This window comes from Erinaceus europaeus, chromosome 7 (genome assembly GCF_950295315.1).
Source record: "Erinaceus europaeus chromosome 7, mEriEur2.1, whole genome shotgun sequence".
Lineage (NCBI taxonomy): Eukaryota > Metazoa > Chordata > Mammalia > Eulipotyphla > Erinaceidae > Erinaceus > Erinaceus europaeus.
Window position 1 is genome coordinate 48190973 of NC_080168.1, and position 27086 is coordinate 48218058.

Consider the following 27086-nt stretch of genomic DNA (forward strand, 5'->3'; position numbering starts at 1 on the left):
CATGGTTTCTCAAAGTAACAAACTCTTCTTTTTACTATTCAAGTTGAAATGGCAAATAGCAATCATATTAGAGAGAGGTAGCCTAGAAATTTTAGGGACTAGACCTTAATGTGGATATGGAATTAGTTTTTAAAATATGCATTAAGGAAAATATAAAATTGATTAATTTGTTTTTTATTTGGGGGGAACTGTCTACTTTAGTTCTTTTCTGTAATTTTTATTTGCTTTTTTTTTTTTTATCATCACCAAGGTTATTGTTAGGGTTCAGTGCTGTACAATGAATCTGCTGCTTGGGATGACCTTTTTTTCTTTTATTTGATATGATTTAGTGAAATTCAGAGGTTAGGGGGAGGGAGGGAAGGAGAGAGGGAGAGGGAGGGAGAGGGAGAGAAGAAAAGGAGAGGGAGAGAGAGAGAGAGAGAAAGGGAGAGAGAGAGGGAGAGAGGGAAAGGGAGAGAGGGGGAGAGAGGGAGAGGGAGAGAGAGAGAAAGGGAGAGAGAGAGGGAGGGAGAGGGAGAGAGGGAAAGGGAGAGAGAGGGGGGAGAGAGGGAGAGGGAGAGAGGGAGAGAGAGAGAGGGAGAGAGAGAAAGAGAGGGAGAGAGGTAGAGAGAGAGGGAGAAGGAGAGGCAGAGAGAGAGAAGGAGAGGGAGAGGCAGAGAGAGAGAGAGAGAGAGAGAGAGAGAAGGAGAGGGAGAGGCAGAGAGAGAGAGAGGGAGAGGGAGAGGCAGAGAGAGATATGCAGCACTGCTTCACTGTTCATGTAGCTTCCTCCATCCATGCAGTTGGGATCAAGGCCTTGAGCCTGGGTCCTCAACCATGGACCAATACATGTGCTTAACTGGATGTGCCACTACCCAGCCCCTCCCCTAATTCTAAATTCTTGGGGGATGCTTTCTGTATTTGGAACTTCAAACTGGAGAACATATTTCAGAAAGTACAGTAGTAGTATCTGAAACAACTCACTTTTTTCATTATTGTTTCATTTGTTTCTTCCAATATAACTTCCCAAATTGTAGAATGATACATTGACATTTGAGTTCTTTCCCCACACAGTTTTTTTTCTGCTTAAAGATGAACAAGGAGCCTATAAATAATGCTACACTAAAATGGGGTTCTCAGCAGAAGGACATGCCAACAAATAACACTAAACATAAATTTGGTTCAAATGAGTTGCCGTTAGTCAAGAAGAAGCTGATACACCACAAAATTCATGAAAGGCAGGATGAAAACACAGCAGAAGACGTCGATGTCAAAGGTAAGATAAATAAAGCCAGACTGACTACACTTACGTACTGACTTGTCTGTGTACTAGAGAAATAAAAATACAGCTGTTTCTATATCTAGAAAGGATATATGTAAACAAAAATTCAAATATCAATGTCATAAAGGCTAAGACAAAGACTAAAAGGTAAGCAAAAGATGTAATGTAAAAGATAACAGAAAGAGAAACATAAAGTAGAACTTGGACTGGGTTCTGTGTGTTGTATACAGTTGTTAGTACTTGATGGTGGAGGAAGACCTGGGGTTGGGGGTGGAAGCTTTTTGCAGAAAATTGAGAAATTTTACACATGTGCCAACAACTGTATCTGTTGTATACCATGAACCCACCCCAATTTAAATAAAAAAGGAAAAGAAAAAATAAGAATGAAAATTAAAAAAGATAATTTGGATGATTTAGGCATTTCACAACTAAGCTGAGAGTCATTGTAGATTTTGAAAGAAGGATGTAATTTAATAGTCAAAAGATTTGGAAAGTGATTTTCTTGAGATGGAATAAGTGTGGGAAAAAAAATGCTAGTCAGGTATTTAAGAAGACTAAGCTTAGATGACTTGTTTGGCAGCCCAAAAGTTGTATTGGGCAGGATGTAAACATGCTGAACTAATTGACTTCTGGGCTGGGGTGTGGCACTCAGTTTGTGGCATAATTGTTGACATCATTACTTCCTGAAGCAAGTAAAGTTATATTCCCTTTAAATCTGGACACACAAAATACACTGGGTGACAATAGACACAACAATGAAGCAGAGAGTTTGGGAAGAGTTAATGTTATTCCATTACAGTTGCAGGCTATTGTTTGTTTCTGGGAGCCTTGAGACTGATCGTTATAGACTTGGGTTTTCCAAATCTAATAGTTTTACAGGAAAAATATAGGCTATAGCTATAAGTTAGACTTTTGAAATGACAGAGGCAGATCCCACAGGTTCCTTAACACATTAAACAGAAGACTCAGGACTAAGGGGAGGTAGAAGGAAGTGAGGGTGATGGGTCACAGTATAAATGGTGGAGAAAGACATGTACTTGTGGTGGGAGTGATGGGGAGATAAGAAATGACTCATGTATCACCAGCTATTCTATAAACCTTTATTTCCCCAACAAAGTACGGAGGAAGAAGCCTTTTTTTAAAAAAGAAAAAAAAAAAAACCTAGTTATTCACTGCTAGTATTTTAACTAGTAATTTTATTGCTAATTGTTTAACACTGGTTTACAGAAGTATGAGATTTATGGGTACAGTTTCACACACATGCCTGTGTGGATATACCACATCACACCTCCCATCTAAGTTCCTCCATTTCTTTTGCTAACTGCGTTTTCACAAATTATGGAGACATCTGGTTAGACTTTTTCTTTGCAATTTTTTTTTCTTAACAAGGTAATTTAGTTTCAAATGACAGAATTCTGAGTGGCTGTTTCCTTTTAAAGAAAGAGAAATATATAGGGGAGGGGAGATAGCATAAAGCTTATTGAAAGAGTCTCTCATGCCTAAGGCTTTGAAGTCCCAGGTTCAATTCCTCTGCATTACCATAAGCCAGAACGAGCAGTGCTCTGGCAAATAAATAAATAAATAATTTGAAAGAAAGCAAGTCTATACACAATTGTTAGATTGTTTATTGATTAAACACATCCATATTTTCAAGGTTTTATTTATTGAGACAGAGAGAAAAATCAAAGTACTATTCACTCTAGCATTTTAAACTGAGCATATCCGACATTTTTATTTGTCTTTCCAGTTCTAAAACTGTGTTGTCTATCCTCTTATCCTCTTATTAGACATTTTTTGAATGTCTCACTGAAAAGGCCACTGTACACTTTTAAAGGAAATTCCTTAAACTCTGAGGCATACTTGTAGCCTGACTCCTATACCGTCTGATAGAAACACATGAGGAATATATGCAGGAAGAAGAGTCAGTCCCACTCAGCTCTGTTCTTAAATGTCCTAGGAGATGTCTCACTTCATCCCTGGAGCCTCATTTCTGGGTTGCTGGCTGTCACATGCCTTCTCCTGTTGACTATGGCCATTGTCCTGGCTGTCTTTACCCTAGGCTGTAAGTAACGATAGTGGCTTTCAAGTGGTCTTTTTTTTTGGAAGTATAGAGTATGTTAAGTTCATACTAGAATCAGAACAGTTTTGCCTTGCAAATATTCTCTCTCTCTCTTTTTAAAAATATTTTCCTTTTTAATTGACTTGAAAGTTGCTGATTTATTTCTGTAGATTATATAGCCTATATTCTACAAAAATATTCTGTAGGTTTTTATATTTTTTAGAATGTAGGTTTCATTTTGTGTTCAGAAATATAGCTCACTGGGTAGAGAATATGCCTTCCCATGTACAAGGCTCAGAATGGAGACACAAGGACCAAAATTGAGCCATGGCACCACATGTCAGCATAAAGAGTGGTCAAGGATTGATGAAGTCATATGTGTGTGAGACCCTGGTGCTAAAACATTTTTTTAAATTGGATGTTTTTATGTATATCATTAATCATGATAGTTGACTTTTTTTTTTTCCTCCTAGCATCCTCCAAGGAAGTACATTCCTCAAATGAACAAAAAGGTAGTTGGGGTCATCCTATCCTATATTCATCCTTCTATTTCTGGTTTATCTTACATAACATGATTCCTTCAAGCTGATTCCTTCAGCCAAGATGAGGTGAAGAAAGTGACTTCATCATTCTTAATAGCTGAATAGTATTCCATTTTTAATTGGATGTTTTTATGTCTCATTAATCATGATAGTTGACTTTTTTTTTCCTCCTAGCATCTTTCAAGGAAGTACATTCCTCAAAGGAACAAAAAGGTAATTGGAATCATCCTATCCTATATTCATCCTTCTATTTCTGGCTTATCTTATATAACATAATTCCTTCAAGCTGATTCCTTCAGCCAAGATGAGGTGAAGAAAGTGACTTAGTATTCCATTGTGTATATATGCCATGATATTTTTAGCTACTCGTCTGTTGTTGGACACCTAGGTTGCTTCCAAGTTTGAGCTATTACAAATTGTGTGCTATGAATATAGGTATACATAGATCTCTTTGGATGCATGTGTTTGATTCCTAAGCCCCCCAATAAAAAGGAAAGAAGGTAATCGTGTTTATAGCTTAATTTCTTATGCAAATATAAGCGGAAAAGCATTCTCTAGAATATGCCTTCTCTAGAATAGTACATATATTTCATTATGAGTAACAGAAATGATAACATCTTATTTCAGCCATGAAATAGCTCATTTTCTTGTGAAACTGGGTTTTATGCAAGCCATTAAGAATATATTAAGTAAGGGTACAGAGGTAGTATATATAGAAATTATTATAAGATTTCATAGGCTTGTAGGGTACTGTAATTAGTTGATGTGAGAAATAATTTGGAAACACAGAGTACGTATCCAAACACAGACATTTTTACAATGTTTATCTAATATATAAGATGATGAAGACATTCCAGTTCTTGAATGCTATATTATTATGACAATACTAAAACTAATGATGTAACTACTCCTTAGTGAATAGACAAGTGGACTTGTGTTACATGATATATTTTAGTAATCTAAAATATAGCAAGTTGAGAGAAAAGTATAAAAAAGTTTTGTATTTCTACTTAATGATTTTAATTAATCTGTATATAATGTTATTATAGTGACAAAAAGTTTTCTTCTGTTTTCAAAGTGTGTTTAAAAAATAATAAACTGGGGGTGGGGGTCACAGCATAATGGTTATGTAAACAGACTCTCATGCCTGTGTATCTCAAGTGCCAGGTTCAATCTTCTGCACCATAAGCCTGAGCAGTCTCTGGTAAAAATAATAATAAATAAAGTAATGATAATAATAGACTTGGGAGCAGGAGGTGGTGCACCTGGTTGAGTGCACATATTACCATGTTCAAAGACCATTGTTCAAGCCCTCGGTCCCCATCTGCAGGAAAGCTTCTCAAGAAGTGAAGCTGGTCTGCAGGTGTCTCTCTTTTTCTCTTCCTCTCTATCTCCCCTCTCAATTTATCTCTTTCTCTACTCAATAAATAAATAAATAAATAGATAAGTAAAATATATTTTAAAAATAGAAATAATAGGGATTCGGGCGGTAGCACAGCAGGTTAAGCACACATGGCACAAAGCGCAAGGCCCGGCATAAGGATCCTGGTTAGAGCCCCGGCTCCCCATCTGCAGGGGAGTCGCTTTACAGGTGATGAAGCAGGTCTGCAGGTGTCTTTCCTCCTCTCTGCCTTCCACTCCTCTCTCCATTTCTCTCTGTCCTATCCAACAATGACATCTATAACAACAACAATAATAACTGCAACAACAATAAAAAGCAACAAGGGGGACAAAGGGGAAAATAAATAAATATAAAAAGTAAAAAAAAAAAATAGAAGACTTTGTGGATGTATTCAATATAATGACACAGAATCTTGGTCTAGGATCTAGTTGTCATTCATGTCCAAAGGACTGGTTTTGGTTCAGAAACAACTGCTACTACTTCTCCAAGGAAGAGTTAACTTGGAGAGAGAGTCAACTTGCCTGCTTGTCTCTAAATTCCAGTCTCCTAAAGATAACCAGAGAGGAGATGGTAAGTTGTTACTTTAACTGAGCATTGTAATAATATATGACCTATGTCAAGTTACTTCTATTAACCCAAGGAGTTATTTTACACATTTGACTTCAGCACTAGACAAATTACTGACATATCAATGTTTTATTTTCTCAGTTTTCATGTGCATGGTGTGGCATAGGAATTACATACTGCATAAGGTTTCTGCAACAATATTTGGAATGCTTTTCATGAAAAAGCACATGTAGGATGACTTTTAAAGGAAACAGCCTTTATAAGAAAAAAAAAAAAAAAAGAACAAATCCTGGTGTAGTTTAGCACCAAGGGAGTACAATCTTCTGGTTCAAAAGCTGATATTGTTTTTATTTTTTCCCAGGTTTTGGATGTTCTATTATGATGATTATTATTACTTTTACTCATTGCCTCATGAATTGACAGAGCTCAGGCTTCAGTAAACAAATATATATATATACACATAATTTTATTTATTATTGGATAGATGTATATTGTAATGTAACTCATGCATAAGAGTCTCGAACACTATATGAGAATATGGGAGAGCTTTTTCTACCTCCCAGAATGTGTGCTGGTGTATCAGATTAAAGTATCCACTCTATGAAGGTTATGTTTGTTTGTTTTATGTGTTGCTGGGAAGCAGGTTAGAGAGACAGACAGACAGACAGACAGACAGACAGACAGACAGACAGACAGACACAGACACGACTCCACCATCTGTGCATTTCCACCAGGTGCTATTTGCACCAGGTGCATCCATGTGGTTCTGGAGATCAAACTTCAGGGAATCATGCACTGTAAGGTGTGTACTCTACCAGCAGAGCTCCTTACTAGTACCCACTGAAGTTCTTTTGATGGAGCAAATTCTCAGTTATCCGACTGAAGAGAGAGGACATAGACACTGGGGATATTAATAGTTTGTAAGATGCTGAAAGGGTACTGCTAAAAAAACTCATGTTTTTCATGCTCAAAACTCTTTACTAATATTCCTTTATTTATTATCTGTATCTCCCATGAGTACAGGAATTTTGTGTGGTTGGTTACTGTCTATTAGAATCAGAGAATGATCTTGGACTATGTATGTATGGTAAGTTTGTGTACTGGATGAATTGAATAGTTAAGTTGTAAACTATTTTTAAAGGTACTTACATGCAGCTGATAACAAGTTACAAACAGGAACTTTGTGTTTGTATGTATTTATTTCCCATTAGGATTTATTCACTTTAAAATCTTTCTCTTGGATTGGAATCTATTCTAATGGAATTGACCGGTGGTGGCTATGGGAAAATGGTACTGCTCTGCCCTTTGACATGTTAGTATCTGCCTTTTTTTCTACTTTTAAACCCAGAAGAATCAGCATGCTTTATTACATTTTAAATACTTATCACTTTTTTGTTGAGATTTTATGTATTCTGTACTCTGCAACAACCTTTTAAATTATAAGGATTTTATTTATGATTGTTTATAGAAATCTAATCAATTGTATTACACTTCATGAAAGTCACGTGTCTATATAATGAAAGTTTTCTATTTCTCCACTTTCACTTGTGTGTTATAGAAGTTCATGGGGATCTTGCAATTTCTTTTGTTTTAGGTTTTTTCTTCCTACGGTTCACAAACAAGTCTGTCTATCTTACAGATCAAGAGAAGCTTTATTAGATGAAAGCTGTGAAAATAACCTGACCTACATTTGTAAGAGTCACCCTACCTTTTCTGTAAATTCACAGGAAGGATAAAAATTATGTTGTTGTGGTATATTGTACCAAAGCAAAGGACTCTGAGGAAAGAGGGGAAGGGAAAGGATGATGATGGTTTGAGAATCCTGATGCATGATTGTGAGAAAGGACTTAAACTGAGGGTGAGTGAGTTTTGCAGACACCTATCATGGGGAGATGAGACATTGTACCCATGTGTCAACAACCATGCTGTAAATGTTTAACCCTTTAAATGATTAAAGTGATTAATGAATTTCTCTTGTCTAAAGTTTTGGTTGTATTGCTAAAGGCCACTTTGTTGTTCTATGGAGAAAATATATTAATTTATATTTTTGGTGTAGCAAAAGTAGTATTCCTTAAATATAATCCAACAACATTTAAACATGTATCATAATTTTGTTGAGTGGGTTTGATTTAAATGACTTTTCATTAGATAACCTTGTGGCATTTTATAGGTATACACATTACAGACACATTATAACATTCTATTTTATTATTGGGTGAGTGTGTGTGTGAGAAAGAGGGAGAGGGAGAGGGAGAGGGAGAGAGAGAGTTGAGCACTCCTCTGCCATTTTTAATGCAATTCCAGGGGTGAAACTCAGGGCTCCATGTATGTAAAGCTTATACTCTATTGCTGAGGCATCTCCTCAACCCAGCAATAGGTATTCTTTTTTCCTTTCTTCCTTCCTCCTCTTTCTTCTCCTTTTTCCCTTCATCCTTTCCTATTTCTCTCCTTCCCTTCCTTGGGGAGAGAGAGAGAGAGAGAAAGAGAGAGAGAGAGAGAGAGAGAGAGAGAGAGAGGTGGTGGCACACTGGGTTAAGTGTACATAGTACTAAGCACAAGGACTCACTCAAGGATCCCAGCAAGGCACTGGCTCCCCACCTGCAGTAGGGTTGCAAAGCAGTACACTAGCCAAGGAAGTTTTTACTCCTGTACAATAAATATTTCTTAATTGGGCTAGGAGATAAGGGTCAAGAGACCAGGTTACACTCTTCTGGATATTAAAAGAAACTTAGCAGTCCTATATAAGTTTACCTTTTATTACATGTTATATATAGCTGTATATGTATAATATGTATGTTGCTCTTTTTATTTACCAAATTGTTGAAGTGTATTTTTAAGCAATAACACAGTGATTATACAAGAAGATAAAAATCTGCATTTCACACCAGAAATAAAATTGTGCTATAAATGTCTGGAAATCAACTTTAAGCTTGATTACTATACAAAAATTCAACTTTCCCTATAATATAGTGACACTGACAAAAGTCATTAGCCACATAGCTGCAAATGTGATATAAATGTACCTTGATTTAATTTCTCAGTTGCTAAAATTTCATTTCTTCAAGCTGTTATAGTAACTTATAAGAGTCAGAGTTAGGGCTGGTGAGGGGAAAGGTGGTAGTGAACCTTGAAGAGCACACATGCTACCAATGTTTAAGCTTCATTCCCAATTGCAGTGGGGAAGTTTCATGAGAGGTGGAGCAGTGCTGCTGGTGTCTCTTCTTTATCTCTCTACCTGTCTCTTTCTCCCTACTCTATATCTCCTTTTCTCACTCTCTATCAAGAGTGGGGGAGTGAGAGAGAGAGGAAGTTAAAAAAAGATAACAGAAAGAGGTGACTGGTGTCTTGTAAGCACTGACTGCAGTGATAACACCGGTTGCACAAAAAAGGACTGATGAGATATTCAGCGGTAGTGTGCCAGACTTGCTTGTTGGACTTCCCAGAAGTCTCAGGTTCAATAGCCAGCCCTACTATATGTCAAAGCTGAGCTGAGCGGTACTCTGGACCTCACTCATGAAAAAAGAAATTTCTTAAATATAAAAATAAACATTTATTATAAATATAAAAATAAACATTTATTATTTCTGTTTATCAAAAATCTTTGGAATTATTAGAATTGTATTGAAAAAGACAGTTACAGGCTGAGAGAGAGAGAGAGAGAGAGAGATTGATTGATTGATTCTGTAAAAGATGACTATAGTACTTACAGACCAATCAGTGTTTTATGTGCCTTGGGTTTTTATTTTATATTTTTCTTTTGTGCTTGATTTGCCCGTATTCTTTCCTTCTTTCATAGTGGGTAAATGTCATGCTTCTAAATTTAATGCTGTTTTCTGTGGTCACAGTGCCCAAGTGGTAGTAGGACAAATACTGACAGAGTGATATCACCCACGTCCAGGCTTGTGCAACTCATTTTGATTTCTTTTTCTTTGTACTTTACCTTCTGTTCCTTGGTCAAGTACATTACTTTGATCACCAATATCCTTTGAAACTCTTTTGTGTCCTTTTCTTCAGAAATGTTTTTCTCTGTGTTCAATACCTGTCCACGTCATACTCAGAATTATATGGTCACCTCAAAGGGACAAGTAGGTGTTAAATGTTACTACACACAGTGAGTGGCAAGTCTGTGGTTGGAAATTTTCTGAGCTGTGCAGTGTAATTGAGAAAGTCTCACATGCTCTACTCACTATATCAAACAATTCTGAATTCATTATGGGTACACAATGTTGGCATAAACTATGATGGACGGATATAATCCCAATGATGATCTGGGTAATATGTCTGGGAATTTCACCTGCATGTTATATCAGCATTCAGATAATTCAGTTACAGTTTAATTTCTAAACTTACAGTAATTAATGGCCTTTGTTTTGTAGCCTCAACATATCTACCCATTTAAAATTATCTTTGCCTGTGTCATATAATTTTATAATCATGATTCTAATTGGTCTTATCCCCTGAAATGAAACCACCACAAAAAGTAGGGTTAACAAAATGAAAGAAGCAAAGTTATGAAAATCATGTATAATTGCTCAAGACCAGGACATGTAAAAATCTATAAGACAGGTAGAAAAAAAAAGCAGAATTTATATTCAAATCATCAGCAGTAAAGAGAAAACATTAAAACCATATAATTACTAATATTTCATTTTTTTGCCTCCAGGGTTATTGCTGGGGCTCCGTGCCTGCACCACAAGTCCACTGCTCCTAGAGGCTATTTTTTTCCCTTTTGTTGCCCTTGTTGTTTTATCATTGTTGTGGTTATTACTGTTGTTGTTATTGGTGTCATTGTTGTTGGATAGGACAGAGAGAAATTGAGAGGGAAGGGAAGGACAAAGAGGGAGAGAGAAAGATAGACACCTGCAGACCTGCTTCACCATCTATGAAGTGACCCCCCCTGCAGGTGGGGAACAGGGGGCCCAAACTGGGATCCTTAAGCCAGTCCTTTATGTCCAACCCCCCTTGGTTCCATTCTTATTAACTTTGGAAAAGTTTCATACCCTCAGGGCCTATGTTATGTTATTAATACTACAGTATTAATGATAATCATTAATGATGATATTGAATGGTGGGAGTACACACACCACATACACATTTATATAAATGAACACATGTTCAAATATATAGCTACTATAACAACACCAGAATATCACAAACAGTAAATAAATGTTAGCAATATATAATGTGTCATTTGTTACAAGGTTCATTTTAATTTGTCCTATGTGGTTTTTCCCTTAGGTTATTTATAAGGATATATATACATATATACACACACAGATATATATATATATATATATATATAACTTTTCATTCATATACATTTAAAATTTAAAAAATAACCATTACTTAAAGTCTGTATTTTGATTTTTTAAAGAGATGATCAATTATAACATGTTGCATTTAATATCTTTGAATGAACTTAAGGTGCTAAAAAGCTCTATTTATTATCTTCTAAATATTAAATATAAAGATGAATACTGTACATAATACTGGGTATATAGCATAATGGTTATGTGAAGAGACTTTCATGCCTGAGGCTCCAAAGTTCCAGGTTCAATCCCCCCCGCCCCCCACCATAAGCCAGAGCTGAGCAGTGCTCTGGTCTTCTTCTAGCGTTTTCCCTTCTTCCGTAGCCAGTCAACAGCGTCAGGTTGAAAGCTGTCAGGAGCTGCTTGTTGCTGGCTTTGAAAGTGACTGGGATCCATGTGGATTCAGTCGGCTAAGAAGGATCGTCAGTTTCCCCAATGAATGGGTACTCACGGGATGCACCACAAGAAGGTCGATCCAATGCAACCCAAAGTGCTCTGGTTAAAGAAAAGACATGAATACTATACTCCATATTTCCAATTCTTCCATGCTATTCATCTTGATAATAGTGGAGCTCAGTGCTTCAGAAAAATTTCTTTGCTGCAAAGATTGTATTTTCCGGAGAAATAAGTTAAAGATTTTTCTTCAAAGACCCGGTTATCCTGATAGACAAAATGCATATGCATAAAAGTAATTTTAGCACTCAGTATAATTTTTGCATGACTGCTTATAAGTACCTTCCTCAACTTCAATAGAATTCCTGTTATATGGGCTGGGAGTATGGATCCACTTGTCAATGCCCATGTTCAGCGGGGAAGAAATTACAGAAGCCAGACCTTCAACCTTCTGCATCCCACAGTGATCTTGGGTCCATACTCCCAGAGGGTTAAAGAATAAGAAAACTATCAGGGGAGGGGATGGTGGTGGGAACTGTACAAAGTTGTACCCTTTTATCCTATGGTTTTGTCAATGTTTCCTTTTTAAAAAATATTTATTTTATTTATTTATTCCCTTTTGTTGCCCTTGTTGTTTTATTGTTGTAGTTATTATTGTTGTTGTCGTCGTTGGATAGGACAGAGAGAAATGGAGAGAGGGAGGGGAAGACAGAGAGGAGGAGAGAAAGATAGACACCTGAAGACCTGCTTCACCGCCTGTGAAGCGACTCCCCTGCAGGTGGGGAGCCGGGGTTCGAACCGGGATCCTTATGCCGGTCCTTGTGCTTTGCGCCACCTGCACTTAGCCCGCTGCGCTACAGCCCGACTCCCCAATGTTACCTTTTTATAAATAAAAAGTAAAAAAAGAATTCCTGTTATATGAGAATTCCATATCAAACCTTAATTGTGTTTATTAGCTGCATATATGTATATTATACAGTGTAATACAATATCAAGATTTCTATTCAAACAATACTTACCTGCCTTTGCTATATATTTCTGCAATGTACAGTTCCATTTTCAATAGTTTTTCTTAGTATATCCTCAAGACAAAGAACTAAAATACACAAAATATTCAAAAGAACAAAAAGTTTAGGGTAATATCACTTTTGAAAGTTTAGTATTGGAAATAAAATATAACATTTATTAAATATGACATATATTAATTTATAAGAAAAATGTATACTTATGAATTAATAAATTATCTCAATAATAACAAGTTCCACAAATACCTGATGCCATTTTTAGAGTTTGTAAGAGTGGGCAGTCAGGACATATGACCTAAGCTACATTTCTTTCTTTTTTTTAATTTTTAAAAATATTTATTTATTTATTCCCTTTTGTTGCCTTTGTTTTATTATTGTTATTATTGTTGTTGGATAGGACAGAGAGAAATGGAGAGAGGAGGGGAGACAGGTAGGAGGACAGAAAGACACCTGCAGACCTGCTTCACTGCCTGTGAAGCAACTCCCCTGCAGGTGGGGAGTCCAGGACTCAAACTGGGATCCTTCTGCTGGTCCTTGCGTTTTGCACCGCCTGCACTTAACCCGCTGCACTACTGCCCCCCTCCCCTACATTGCTTTTTTAAATTAATGATTTAACATTAATCTACAAAATTATAAGATAATGAGGGTATAATTCCATACAGTTCCCACCACCAGAGTTCTGTGTCCTATCCCCTTCACTGGAAATTGTAGTAGTTTTCCCAAGGTCACCGATACAGTCTGATTTTATAACTATCTATCTATATCTATGAATATACACATATCTTCCCCCATTTTCTTCAGGGGGCCTGCTTTCACATCTTTTCTGGTTCACCCCTATATCTATTACTACATCCAAGTGTTTCTTTTTTCCGTTTCTTTGTCAGATAAGCAAAATAGTGCCTGGCTTCCTCTGATATTTTCCGTATTCACTTCTCTTTCATTGATGGTATAAAACAAGATTCCTGGTGACAAATGTTTTTGGTCCTGGTGTGACATGGGTAAAGACCACCTCTATTTTTACCTCTGGGAGTATGGGTCAAAATTCTTTTTTGGGGTGCAAGAGGTGGGAGTTCTGACTTCTATAATTTCTTGGCAGGTAGATTCATAGCCCCACCCTGTTTCTATCTTCCCCTAGTGGGGTAGGGCTCTAGAAAGGTGAAGTTCCAGAAAGCACTGGTGCAGTCATCTGCCCAGGGAGGAGGTCAGGATGGAATCATAGTAGCATCTGTAACTTTAAGCAAAGCTATCTTTGCAGTAAATGACTTTGATGTAATACAACTTTGATGATCACAAAGTACCACTTATTCCAACAATGCATATTTATCTGTTATTTTCTTTATAATACTGTTTTTTAGCCCTCATTTGTCAGTACTTTTCTCAAAATGCCTCTAGAATTAACACTGTCAATGCACAGCTTGAAAATTTCTTCATATTACTTATTGTTAAAATCCAGATATATTACAACTAAAATTCTACAAAATTCGACCGGTTTTCTGATCAACTGTCTATATTTTTAAATTTGAAATATCTAACATACATTATTTTGTACTGATATCCTTCACCTCTCCAGGATAACTCTCCCCCCCCTTTTTTTCAGATAGAGAGAGAGGCAACCAACACACCTCCCCCATTGTACTGTCCCCCTCCACTATATGTTACTCATACAAGGAAGTTAAAAAACAAAGCTGAGAGAGTCGGGGGATAGTGCAGCAGGTTAAGTGCACATGGAGCAAAGTGCAAGGACTGGCATAAGGTTCCAGGTTCGAGCTCTGGGCTCCCCACCTTCCACAAAGTCGCTTCACAGGCAGTGAAGCAGGTCTGAGGTGTCTTTTTCTCCCCCTCTCTCTGTCTTCCCCTTTTCTCTCCACTTCTCTCTGTCCTATCTAGCAACGATGACATCAATAACAACAACAGTAATAACTACAACAACAATGAAAAACAAGGATAACAAAAGGGAAAATAAATGAAATAAAATAAATTTAAAAAAAAAGAAACAAAGCTGAGTCAGGCAGTGGCACATGTGGTGGACCACACACATTACCATACAGGAGGACCTGGGTTCAAGTATTCATTTTTTAAAAAAATATTTATTTATTTATTTATTCCCTTTTGTTGCCCTTGGTGTAGTTATTATTGTTGTAGTTATTGATGTCATCCTTGTTGGATAGGACAGAGAGAAATGGAGAGGAAGGGAAGACAGCGAGGGGGAGAGAGAGATAGACACCTGCAGCCCTGCTTTACTGCCTGTGAAGAAACTACCCTGCAGGTGGAGAGCCGGGGGCTCAAACCGGGATCCTTAGGCCGGTCTTTACGCTTTGCACCACCTGTGCTTAATCCACTGTGCTGCCACCTGACTCCCCAAGTATTCATTAAAAAAATTTTTTTTGTATTATCTTTATTTATTGAATGGAGACAGCCAGAAATCAAGAGGGTAGGGGAGATAGAGACACCTGCAGCCCTGCTTCACTACTTTCAAAGCTTTCCTTCTGCAGGTGGAGACTGGAGACTTGAACCCAGGTCCTTGAGCATGTGTGCTCAACCTGGTGCACCACCACCTGGTTCCCAAGTATTCATTTTGAACTGAGTAGAAGGTGCTTCATAAGCAGTGGAGCAGTGCTGTAGCACTCTCTCTGTCTCTCTCTCTCTCTCTTTCTATTGGGACAGAAAAGGGGGGGAGACTGTCACCATGAATAGTGAAGTCTTAGTTTAGGCACTGAGCTCCACTAATAACCCTGTTAGCTACTGATTTGCTATTTTGTTACAAATTTGATATTCTTAAATATGGCCCTGTAACTTCAGTATTTGGTTTGAAATAAACTAACTAATCAGCTAGATTCTCAAGTATCTTTCCATAAACAAGCCACTTTTGACTAAATTTTCAACCTAGGGATATTTTTGTTTATAGGAGTTTTCTCTGTATCTGTATACTTGTCAATCCCTGGTTAAATTATACTAAAGTGTCTATTTAAAGAAAAGACTTGTATATTTAGTAACATGAGAAACAGAAAGAGAAAATGAACCAGAACATCATTATGGTACTGAGATGCTGGGGATTGAATTTAAGAGCTTATACTTTAAAGTCCAGCACTTTAGCAACTAAGCCACTTCCTGGGCCATCATTTATACTAGAATCTTAATTCACAGAATAAGGTTTGCTTTCTTAAAATAAGAAAACATTAAAAAATTATTTATTGGGGAATTAATGTTTTATATTCAACAGTAAATACAATAGTTTGTACATGCATAACATTCCCCAGTTTTCCATGTAACAATACAACCCCCACTAGGTCCTCTGTCATCCTTTTTGGACCTGTATTCTCCCTCCCATCCACCCCAGAGTCTTCTACTTTGGTGCAATATGCCAACTCCAGTTTAGGTTCTACTTGTGTTTAATAAGAAAAAATTTCTATTCAATACATTATTTCTCTTTTTCTTGCTCATTAATATAAAGTTTGCTAATTATAAAACAGAATAAGGAGATCATGCTTGCAAAATATTTCATGAACTAACTTTACTTCATTCACAAGTATTCTACACTTAAATTATATTGTTCTCATGACTTTACCAAGGCTTATTAATCAAAATTATATCTGTATTTGTAACAAAATTCAATTTTCCTCTCACAATAACAACAAAAAATTGTTGTCTTAGAGATAATTATAAAACAGGCAGCATCAAAAAGGAGTACATACTAGACCATACCTTATTTCGATATCTACTGCCTTGTTTGTTTCTAGGGTGCAACACTTTATTTATTTTCTCTTTTAAAGAAAGTAATTCATAAATCTATCTACTTTCCAGAAAAAGAAAATAAAATACATACTATATAGAGACTGGGAAGAGTTCCATTCATGTTTCTTCTTCTTTTTTTAAAAAACTTTTAAAAATATTTATTTATTCCCTTTTGTGGTCCTTATTGTTTTATTGTTGTAGTTACTATTATTGTTGTCATTGTTGTTGGACAGGACAGAGAGAAATGGAGAAGTGGGGAAGACAGAGAGGGGGAGAGTGAAAGACAGACACCTGCAGACCTACTTTACCACCTGTGAAGCAACTCCCCTGAAGGTGGGGAGTCAGGGGCCTGAACTGGGATCCTTAAACCAGTCCTTGCTCAAGGACCAGCATAAGAATCCCGGTTCGAGCCCCCGGCTCCCCACCTTCAGGGGAGTCACTTCACAAGTAGTAAAGCAGGTCTGCAGGTGTCTTTCTCTCCCCCTCTCTGTCTTCCCCTCCTCTCTCCATTTCTGTATGTCCTATGCAACAATAATAACATCAACAACAATAACTACAATAATAAAACAACAAGGGCAACAAAAGGAAATTAAAAAAATCCTGTAATCCAACATTGCCTCCATAAAAAGAAAAATATGCATACATATAGTCAATTATTAGGGTCCTTCTTTCTCCCTCTTAACAAAACTGGACCAGGGAAGAGGCTCAGAGTTGACATGTCCCAACTAGCATGCTGCTGATGAATGTAATTGGCACATGGCTGACTTCAGCCTACAAGCATAGTATAAACTTATGCAAACCTACAAGGGGTTGTGGGTGCATCATAACTGACTTAAGCATGAGCCTACCAAAAGCCAGGTTCTCTCTCTCTATTTCTGTTATTATATATTTATCAGGTGCTCCCTGGACACAGCCTAGCAGGCTCCCTTCGTGTGTGTGGGCAGTGCCACCCAAATGAACATAGAGGCAGAGATAAGGATGGGAGCAGGTGAAGTTGCATTGCCAAGATCTCAAGATCCAGCTGGATACCAAGGTCAATTACTATGAAAGGGAAATGCAGATACTGAAGAGAGCCTGAGAGAAAGAGAGGGAGAGCAGCACTAAGGTGTCTGATTTTTCCCCTTGATGTTGATAAGAATTGAACCTGGGGAGACAGAATCTGTTCATAAATTTAGTGTACTAAGTGTTTTATTTTTTTTATTTTTATTTTTTTAAATATTTATTTTATTTATTTATTCCCTTTTGTTGCCCTTGTTGTTTTATTGTTGTAGTTATTATTGTTGTTGTTGTTGGATAGGACAGAGAGAAATGGAGAGAGGAGGGGAAGACAGAGAGGAGGAGAGAAAGATAGACACCTGCAGACCTGCTTCACTTCCTGTGAAGCGACTCCCCTGCAGGTGGGGAGCCGGGGTTCGAACTGGGATCCTTATGCCGGTCCTTGTGCTTTGCGCCACCTGCGCTTAACCCGCTGCGCTACAGCCTGACTCCCAGTGTTTTATTTTTTAAAGATATTTGAGAAGAAATGCCAAATAGACTTAAAATATAGACCCAAATATTGAATGTTAGCTCTTTCTAATACATATATATATATTGCAAAACTGATCGTGGGACTTCAGAGCCTCAGGCATGAGAGTCTATTTGCATTACCATTATACAACTTAACCCCACCTCATGCCACTACTTATTGAAGCAGTGCTGATTGCTCTGTATTCTGGTTATTTTTCTCCCAGTAAATTTTTTTGTAATATCCAAATAAGAGTATATCACACACAGATAATTTTAGTATTTAATTTAATTTACTGTTTATGTTACATTTAAACAGGTTCTCCTGCATCATTTTTTTTGTGTGTGTAGTCATTTTTTAAAATTTTATTTATTTATTTATTTTAGAGACAGAGAGAAGTTGAGAGGAAAGAGAAAGACAGACAGAGACACCTTCAGTACTACTTCACTGCTTATGAAGCTTCCATGCTGCAGGTGGGGACTATGGGCTCGAACCCGAGTCCTTGTGCATTGTAGTGTGTGCTCCACCATCTGCCTTCATGGTCATTTTAAGAAACACTAAAACACCATAATTGTATCAATCAGTGAATTCTTTTGTTTTGATTCTATTGAAAATTTTTATATTGCATATTGGTGGAAAAGGACCTACCATGGGGAGATAGGAAATTGTACTCATGTATCAACAGCTGTACTGTAGACATGCATTAACCCTCTATTAAGGTAAAAAAAAAAAAAAAGAGAGTGAGAGAGAAGAAATTATTTAATTTTTCACTGTGAAAGATATTTGCCAAAGGCTCTGATAAGTATGCTTTCTTTCTTTCTTTCTTTTTTTTGCCTCCAGGGTTATTGCTGGGGCTCAGTGCCTGCACCTTGAGTCCACTGCTCCTAGAGGCCATTTGTCCCCCTTTTGTTGCCCTTGTTGTTGTTATTGTTGATGTTGTTTGCTGTAGTACAGGACAAAGAGAAATGGAGAGAGGAGGGTAAGACAGGGGGAAAGAAAGACACCTGCAGACCTGTTTCACCGCCTGTGAAGCAACTCCCCTGCAGGTGGGGAGCCGAGGGCTCTACCGGGATCCTTATGCCAGTCCTTGCGCTTCTTGCCACGTGCGCCCAACTCGCTGCGCTACCGCCCAACCCCCATTATATTTTTTTAAATTATTAATTTATTAGTTCATTTTCTCCTTCATGTTTACAACTATCTTGATAAATTCTCAAACCTACCCCCGTAGTTCAAATAGAATTTGGTTACTGCAAAGCATTTTCTTCTCATAGTTATCTTAACTATATGTTCGCATGTTATGTTAACTGTAGTTTTTACGTTTGTAAGGTATATTGTTTCAAAATATTTTGCTCTGTATGGAAATAAATTGGAAAATGTTAAACTCATTGTATTGATACGTGTGAGCCTTTTTTCGTTTTTAAAAGATTTCTTGGGGAGTCAGGCGGTAGTGCTGCGGGTTAAGCACACGTGGCGCAAAGTGCAAGGACCAGGGTAAGGATGCCGGTTCAAGTTCTGGCTCCCCACCAGTGAGGGAGTCGCTTTACAAGCGGTGAAGCAGGTCTGCAGGTGTCTATCTTTCTCTCCCACTCTCTGTCTTCTCCTCCTCTCTCTATTTCTCTCTGTCGTATCCAACAACGACGACATCAATAACAACAACAATAACTACAACAATAAAACAAGGGCAGCAAAAGGGAATAAATAAGTAAATATTAAAAAAAGTAGATTTCTTTATTTAGTTATAGGAGAGAGGAGAAAGAATGAGAGAGAGAAAGAAAGAGAGAGAAAGAGAGGGAGAGAGAGACCAGAATACCAAATGAGCTCTGGCATTTGCAATGCTAGGACACTGAACCTAGCTTACCACTGTGTGCTTATAAATTTTGTACTTCCCCACAGAAGATACCTTCAGTCTTTTATTAGCTATTAGATAGTTTATAGAGGAAGCAATTTTTGCAGTTAGGATGGTTTCAAGCTCAACTGTGAAAAAGAGATCAGTGACTTATCTATTTGGATACATATCTTTGATTAGCTTATTTATTTATCTGTAGAATAGAGTTATTTTATTCTAATGTGTTCTTATTTTCTCAAGTCTTTTTATCATCATAAGTGTCTTTTCAGGAAACAATATATTAAAATAAAATTGTGAAAAAAAAATAAATAAAATTGTGAGACCCCTCACAGAATGGGAGAAGATCTCTACATGCCATACATCAGACAAGAGACTAAAAAATATACAAAGAGCTCAGCAAACTTAGCACCAAAAAAGCAAATGAGCCCATCCATAAATAGGCAGAAGATATGAACAGAACATTCACTCCAGAGGAGATCCAAAAGGCTAACAAACATATGAAAAACTGCTCCAGGTTGCTGATTGTCAGAGAAATGCAAATTAAGACAACATTGAGATACCACCTCACTCCTGTAAGAATGGCATACATCAAAAAGGACAGCATCCTACGATTTTGTTAGTCTCCTTTCTTAAATAAATAAATAATAAAAAATTGTGTACATTTCTGACTAGTAACTATTCTGTTAAATTCTGAAATACTTCACTCTGAGATTATAATTGTTTTGCATCATGCTTTGGTTGTCTATACTTCTTATGTTTATACTATGATTTTCTCCATTTTATAAGTCCAAATTATTTTATTTTCAATATTTGCAGAAAATGTTCACATTTAAAAAATTTGCTAATACTATGAAGTTTTGTAGGCAATTTTAGGCTCACATCGTTATTGTGGTCATTTGTTGTGAATAGTCCATCTTTATCATCTTTTGTTTCCTCTTTCAAATTATTTTTCAAATTACTTAAATCAATGCCCAAGAGTCTATTTTTAACTACTCCAGCAACATATTCCATCAGTCTCTTCACATTTTATCATACCTCATAATTGGTGATTCTAATGTTAATTAAATTAACAAGTAAGATGTTTTAAGGATTTGTCTAATAACTTATCTAGAGTGAGTGATTCTAATGGCAGTTTCTGTAAATTATAGACTGCTACTATTTTCCATTTATGCCAAAACTCTCATCTATCATTTAATATCTTATTTATAAATTTATCTACTTACAGAACCTGAACTGGAATTGGCGTATTGCACCAACGTAAGACTCTGGGTTGGCTGAGGTGGGAGAATGCAGGTTCAAAAAGGATGACAGAGGACCTAGTGGGGGTTGTATTGTTAAATGGAAAACTGGGAAGTGTTATGCATGTACAAACTATTGTACTTACTGTTGAATGTAAAACATTAATTCCCCAATAGAGAAATTAAAAAAATTATCTACTTACAAATAGGAGAAAGAACCAGAATATTACACCAACAGATGCAGTCCCGAGATTGCATCTAGCATACTACTCCCGCAGCCCACCACTGAATCTTCTCCCCAGCCACATCGCTAACATCTTTGATAAGGCCTGTTCTGTTGTTGGTAATTCATAAACCAAATTGGTAAGGTCACACACTTTGTTAAAAGAATACACGTGAAAAAAATACCTTGATGAAATTTTTAGAATAAAATTTAAAACCTTTAACATTATATTCTAATAATCTAAGGCTAAGGACATTAATTTGAAAAGATACTTACACCTAGCTGCCAAAATTGCAGTAATTACCAGAGTAACCAAATAAAGGAGGGCAAATGTCACAGCAGCAAGGCACCACGGAGACTCTGTCCAAAGAGAGTGAAGTGAAATACTATCATCACAGAAAGAAAAGTTGCAGGAGTTGGGTTTAAAGTTAATTTTGGAGAGGAACATCTAACCCATTAGAGCCAGACTGAAATTTAAGCTTTGTAGCCATGTAGTGTTGTGGGCAAATATAACACTGCCTGTGAAGACTACTCTTATTTTGCAGTTTTGGGCAGAGCCAAGAAAGCTATGATGATGATGATGATGTTGATGTTGATTTTGTAGGGACAAGTTGTCTGTGAACTAACCAGTTGTTCAATGAAGAAATGTTTCAAAGACTACAGAACAATACTCCAGAAATTCTTCTATAAATTTGTTTCATCACTCTACCTTGATTTTTTTTCCAAAATTAGTTTTTCTTTTTCTATAGCAGAATTAGGATAAGGGTATAACTCATAGAATAGCTAATTGGCACAAGCACATGTTCTGTAACAGTTTGGTAAATCCACAGTGGATAAAGCATTGACCTCCCCAGTATGAGGTCCAGAGTTTTACTCTTGCCACCACATTTAACAGACTTGTGCTTTGACAGTTTCTTTTTCATTAACAGGTATATAAATCTTTAAGTTAAGTTCGTTTATCATGGCTGCCTTACAAATCTACTTTACTTTTGGAAATACTGAAATAATAAAGGAATAATGATCTTTTTAAAGACTAAAATATCAAACCCAAATAGAATATTTGAAATACTGTTTATCCTATGGTTATTTTGTATCACTCTAGACCATTGTGGCTGTTAATCATTCATTCACTGTTAAGTCTTATTTTCTTTAAGAACAACACTTTAGGCTATTATAACCAGTTAAGATGTATTACTATTGAAAGATGAATTCCAATTTAGAGATTAGGTCAAGAATATTTTTAATAGTTACAAAAATCAGTTCATCAAAATACTCAAGCAAGAGTTATAAATGTTTTTTACCTTTAATCTTCAGCATTCCAGTTTCTTTTTTATCCTGCATATCTGAAGAATGTTTAACTTTGACTACTGAGTATGTTATACCTCCTTCGGAAAACTCTAGGAAATGCATAGGAAATGCATGTAACTACTAGATAACATAACAACAAAGAATAACAATAGATATGAATCAATATGAAACCATACATGTATAGAAGTATACATTTAAAAATGTTAGAAAATTTCAAATGTTCCCATTTTATATTTATATGAAAGGTTTAAAATTCTCTCAACAAAGCAGTTGCTTTGTGAAATGTGATAAATTATTTTAAAAATTCTTGGTTTTTCTAATCTATAAAATTGGGACAAAAATTATTCGCTAATGTACAAAAAGACAGTGGCAGAGAACTTGAAAGCATAAAACTAACTGTACTAATGCAGTTGTAGTAGCGGTAGCAGGATCGAATAGTAATTGTAAAGTTACAATAAGGCAATAATATTGGGAGTAACATTGAATGCAGAAGTCAGAGTAGAAGTACAAATATCAATTTGCATGTCTTTCTTTGTCCTTTTAACTAGTTGAGTTTTAATTTGCATAAAGTAAAAATGAGAAAAATTCATGTAATTCTCTCTAGATTGGTAAAGTTTCCTAGCCACATACTGTATGCATTTCTTTAGTTCAACTAAAGAGAAACAAACAACCACCATGTCACTGACACTTTCTTAAACATTATTAAATCTAACTCTATCATAAATATGTACTTATAACATGATTATTGTCTGAAAGTTTACCCCTCTTAACTTGGACAATCTTAACTCCATTAATAAAGACAAATAATTTTCAACTGGTGCCTCTATCAGCATCTGGCTATGAACTTTGCTGTTCGTAATATTGGTTTCTTAATAAATAAAGGAAGTACAAAGGAGTAATAGCAGTATCTGATTTTACCTGCATTGTTTTCGAAGAATTCCTCTGGAAAAGTATCTTCCAGACTAGATTGAGATAGCGCATCCATAGTTTAGATTAAATGGCATGGATCAGATGACCAGCAGCATCAGAATGAGGCAGGACCAAGAGAACAGACCTCTTAGTATTGCAACACCAGACAGGATGTTCACTTTAAGCTTATTATGCAAACTATTCATTTCCACTTTAGAAAATAATAAATAAAACAATGTAATCCAATCGTCAAAGATTATTTTTGTTATCCTCTGATGAATAATGAATCACGTCTAGATTTTCAAAAAGTTTAAATTTATATTCATTGTCATGGTTTCCTCTCTGTCATTACTTAAAAGAAGAAAAACATCAAAGACTAAGATATTTTTATATAAATAAGTGATATATTGTATTTGAATTAGATTCCAATAAATAATAATTTTTAGAAGTGCAATTTTGTGATAATGAATATTTATGTACATTGGAGATAATTCAAGTATAAAAATGTACCGCATAGAAAATAAAAAAAAATACAATCTTGTTCCCTCGATTTTACCACTATAAATATAATTATTTATAACTTTTCCTAATTTTCAATTGACCAGTGGATGATTTGTTTAGAATATCAGTGGGGGAAATTTAACTATTAATAAACTAATAAAATCAATTATAATGTATTCTCACAGTAAAATTCACTGCCATTACATTAAATATAGATTAGAAAGTTCTGTAAACACTGATCTGGATAATTTTCTATCATATATCAACTGGAAAAAAGGGATAAGTCATTATACTATTTTATATTATATTTCCTACAATAATCTTTTGTTATAATTGAGTCTGTTATATAATAGTATGTTTCTAAACTGCTATTTTTATTATAATTAAATAATAGTTATGTGACTTTTATTGGAAAATTTGTATTTTACATATGAAGGATTTCATTTTTTATACTTATTCTAATGTACATAGTTAATTTTTATCATTGACAGAAATGAAGTCTGAATATGAGAAATCTTTTTTTAGCCTAATGTGTGGTGTGAAGTTCACACATCACAGTAACCACAGGGCCTTCTAGTCTCACTTTTGATCAGTAGTAATAAACTTCATAGGAGAAAAAAAAGAAGTGTCTGGGGCATCAGAGAGTCTTTTGGGATCTAACAATGTTTTGAAAGAGGATAGTGGTAATAATTTCAGACAGTAAAAAGTTGACTAAACATACATTAGATTCTGGAGTACATTTTGAAAGACTAGGAAGAAAGCAAAATTTTAAAAATTATAGATTGATTTAAAAAATTGGGGAAAATATAATATTACTTATTACATTTTTAAAAATCTTCTCCTTCCTCTACTCCTGTTTAAATCTTTATTATCTTTATTTACTTATTGGATAGAGCCAGCCAAAAATTGATAGGAAGGGGGAGACAGAGAGAGAGAGAGAGACAGAGAGACACCTGCAACACTGCTTCACCACTTGGGAAGTTTTCCTCCTACAGGTAGGAACCAGGGGCTTGAACCCAGGTCCTTGTGCATTATAACATATATGCTCAACCAGGTGTGCCACCACCCAGCCCTGATATTACTTATTATTTTCAGTGCCTCTGAAAGAAAATCAACCAGCTATTGATACTATCCATAAATAAGACACCATTGTGAAAATCCTAGAACATACAGTTTGGGGAAATTTTTTTTAGCCTGTGAGAGGATACAACATATATGCCAGAGGACCCCAGAGGTTCCAGATTGAATCTCTGGCAAGACCTTATTCCAGAGTTGAATAGTTCTCTGGCCTCTCATTGCACATTAAATAAATAAATAAGTCTTTTTTAAAAAAAATTTTTATTAAGAAAGGATTAATGAACAAAAGGTAGGAGGGGTACAACTCCACACAATTCCCACCACCCAATCCCCATAACCCACCCCCTCCCATGGTAGCTTTCCCATTCTCTTGCCCTCTGGGAGCATGGACCCAGGGTCGTTGAGGGTTGCAGAAGGTAGAAGGTCTGGCTTCTGTAATTGCTTCCCCGCTGAACATGGGCGTTGACTGGTCGGTCCATACTCCCAGTCTGCCTCTCTCTTTCCCTAGTAGGATGGGTCTCTGGGGAAGCTGAGCTCCAGGACACATTGGTGGGGTCTTCAATCCAGGGAAGCCTGGCCAGCATCCTGGTGGCATCTGGAACCTGGTGACTGAAAAGAGAGTTAACATATGAAGCCAAACAATTTGTTGAGCAATCATGGATCCCAAGCTTGGAATAGTGGAGAGGAAGTGTTAGGGGGATACTCACTGCAAACTCTAGTGTACTTCTGCTTTCAGGTATATATTTTGCAGTATTTTATGGATACGTGTGCACATAAGCTCTCTCTCACAGAAACTGGTATATATCTAGGTTATGGGACTTTGTTAGAAAGTGAACTACCTGAGATGAAATTAGAGTGTACTATAAAAGGAAAGGTCTCACCCGAGTAATGAAGCTGAAGGGTTGTCATTCCACACGTGAAGTCTCTGGATACAGTCTGAGGTGAAGCATGTTGAGGTGGCAATCGTTGCGTTGGTTAGGTTGTGATCGGCGGATGCAATATTATTTGGTTTGGATTGGGAGATGCATACGGGAAAGTGGGCCCTATCCAAGGGTTCCAGGACTGGGGGAAGTAGGGACTCTATAGTGGAGATGTGAGGTTCCTGCTGTCTTAGGGTTCAAAAAGACAATCGATAGTTAATGTTATCATCACATTATTTGTTAATTGGGTTAACTTTGAAAAGTCCCTTTGTTATGGTTTGCTGTACAGTATCCAGTATCTTGTATATAGCTGGATGCTTCTAATCTACTTGGTCTAGGCTTTTGAGAGAGTCCGCATATCAAATACATAGCCTATATATTAAAAAGATTCAGTCTTTTGAGAAACTTTGAGACATACAATCGATTTTCCCCCTCTCATATTAATTAACTACTGATTTATATGTCTACATTTTGCTAGGAGTGTACATAAACACCATTCCCACCACCAAAGGACTGTGACCCATCCCTCCCACCCACTCCCACCCCACACTGGCCCAGGAAGCTGCATGTCTACCCCTCACCACTGGGTTTTTACTTTGGTGCCCTAAATAAATAAGTCTTTAAAAGAATACAGGAATAAGTATGAAGCACTTCTTGTACTATCTACAATAAGGACAGCCATAGAAATGGAAGAGGAGCAGCAATCATGACTGCACTAGCCCTCCCTGAGCTGGTATAGTGCACCCCCCATCCTTACTGGACAAGACCCTTCTGGGTCTATGGCTTCCACTAGTAGGATAAAGAGAGCCCAAGGTAAGTAACCAATTTCCCTGCTATTGTAAGTCATGATTTCAGTTATGGCTCAATCAAAACTCTAAAGGCTGCTATTGATAAGATGACTAGATTGTTTAACTTAAAACAATAAACTGAAAAACAGCTCAGAGACATAAATTTTTTTACATGTTAGGCATAATTATAACAATGTCTTCTGAACACAAGATGTTCTATAGTCAACTGTCTAGAACTAACAGTAATTCAAATTAATAAGAAGCCAATGCATCGCTCTTAATTAAAATATGTGTGTAGGCAGGGGAGATAGCATAATGCTTATTCAAGCAGACTGTCATTCCTGAGACTCTCAGGTCACAAGTTCAACCCCCACACAACCGTAAGCTAGAGCTGAACAATACTTTGGTAAATAAATAAATCAATCTGTGTAACATAGGAAAAACAAAGTAGGGAAATCAGATGTGCAAATCTGTTGCATTAA

At 36.5% G+C, this 27086-nt stretch overlaps 1 protein-coding gene and 1 long non-coding RNA gene across 2 annotated transcripts; one reads left to right on the forward strand and one right to left on the reverse strand.

Annotated features, from left to right (window-relative positions):
* Positions 1 to 1003: 1003 nt before the first annotated feature.
* On the forward strand, positions 1004 to 7997 carry LOC103107072 (killer cell lectin-like receptor subfamily E member 1). Its single transcript, XM_060194387.1, has 7 exons — positions 1004 to 1255; positions 3219 to 3323; positions 3794 to 3832; positions 4037 to 4075; positions 5686 to 5834; positions 7043 to 7143; positions 7426 to 7997. Exons 1-7 carry the CDS (start codon positions 1072 to 1074, stop codon positions 7565 to 7567), a joined length of 759 nt encoding a protein of 252 aa, XP_060050370.1. The 5' UTR covers positions 1004 to 1071; the 3' UTR covers positions 7568 to 7997.
* A 3572-nt stretch (positions 7998 to 11569) lies between these two features.
* Positions 11570 to 22500, reverse strand: LOC132539277 (uncharacterized). Its single transcript, XR_009550540.1, has 3 exons — positions 22403 to 22500; positions 12553 to 12629; positions 11570 to 11800 (listed from the first exon to the last, which is right to left on the reverse strand). It is a non-coding gene; the product is annotated as an uncharacterized LOC132539277 (long non-coding RNA).
* Between the last annotated feature and the right edge of the window lie 4586 nt (positions 22501 to 27086).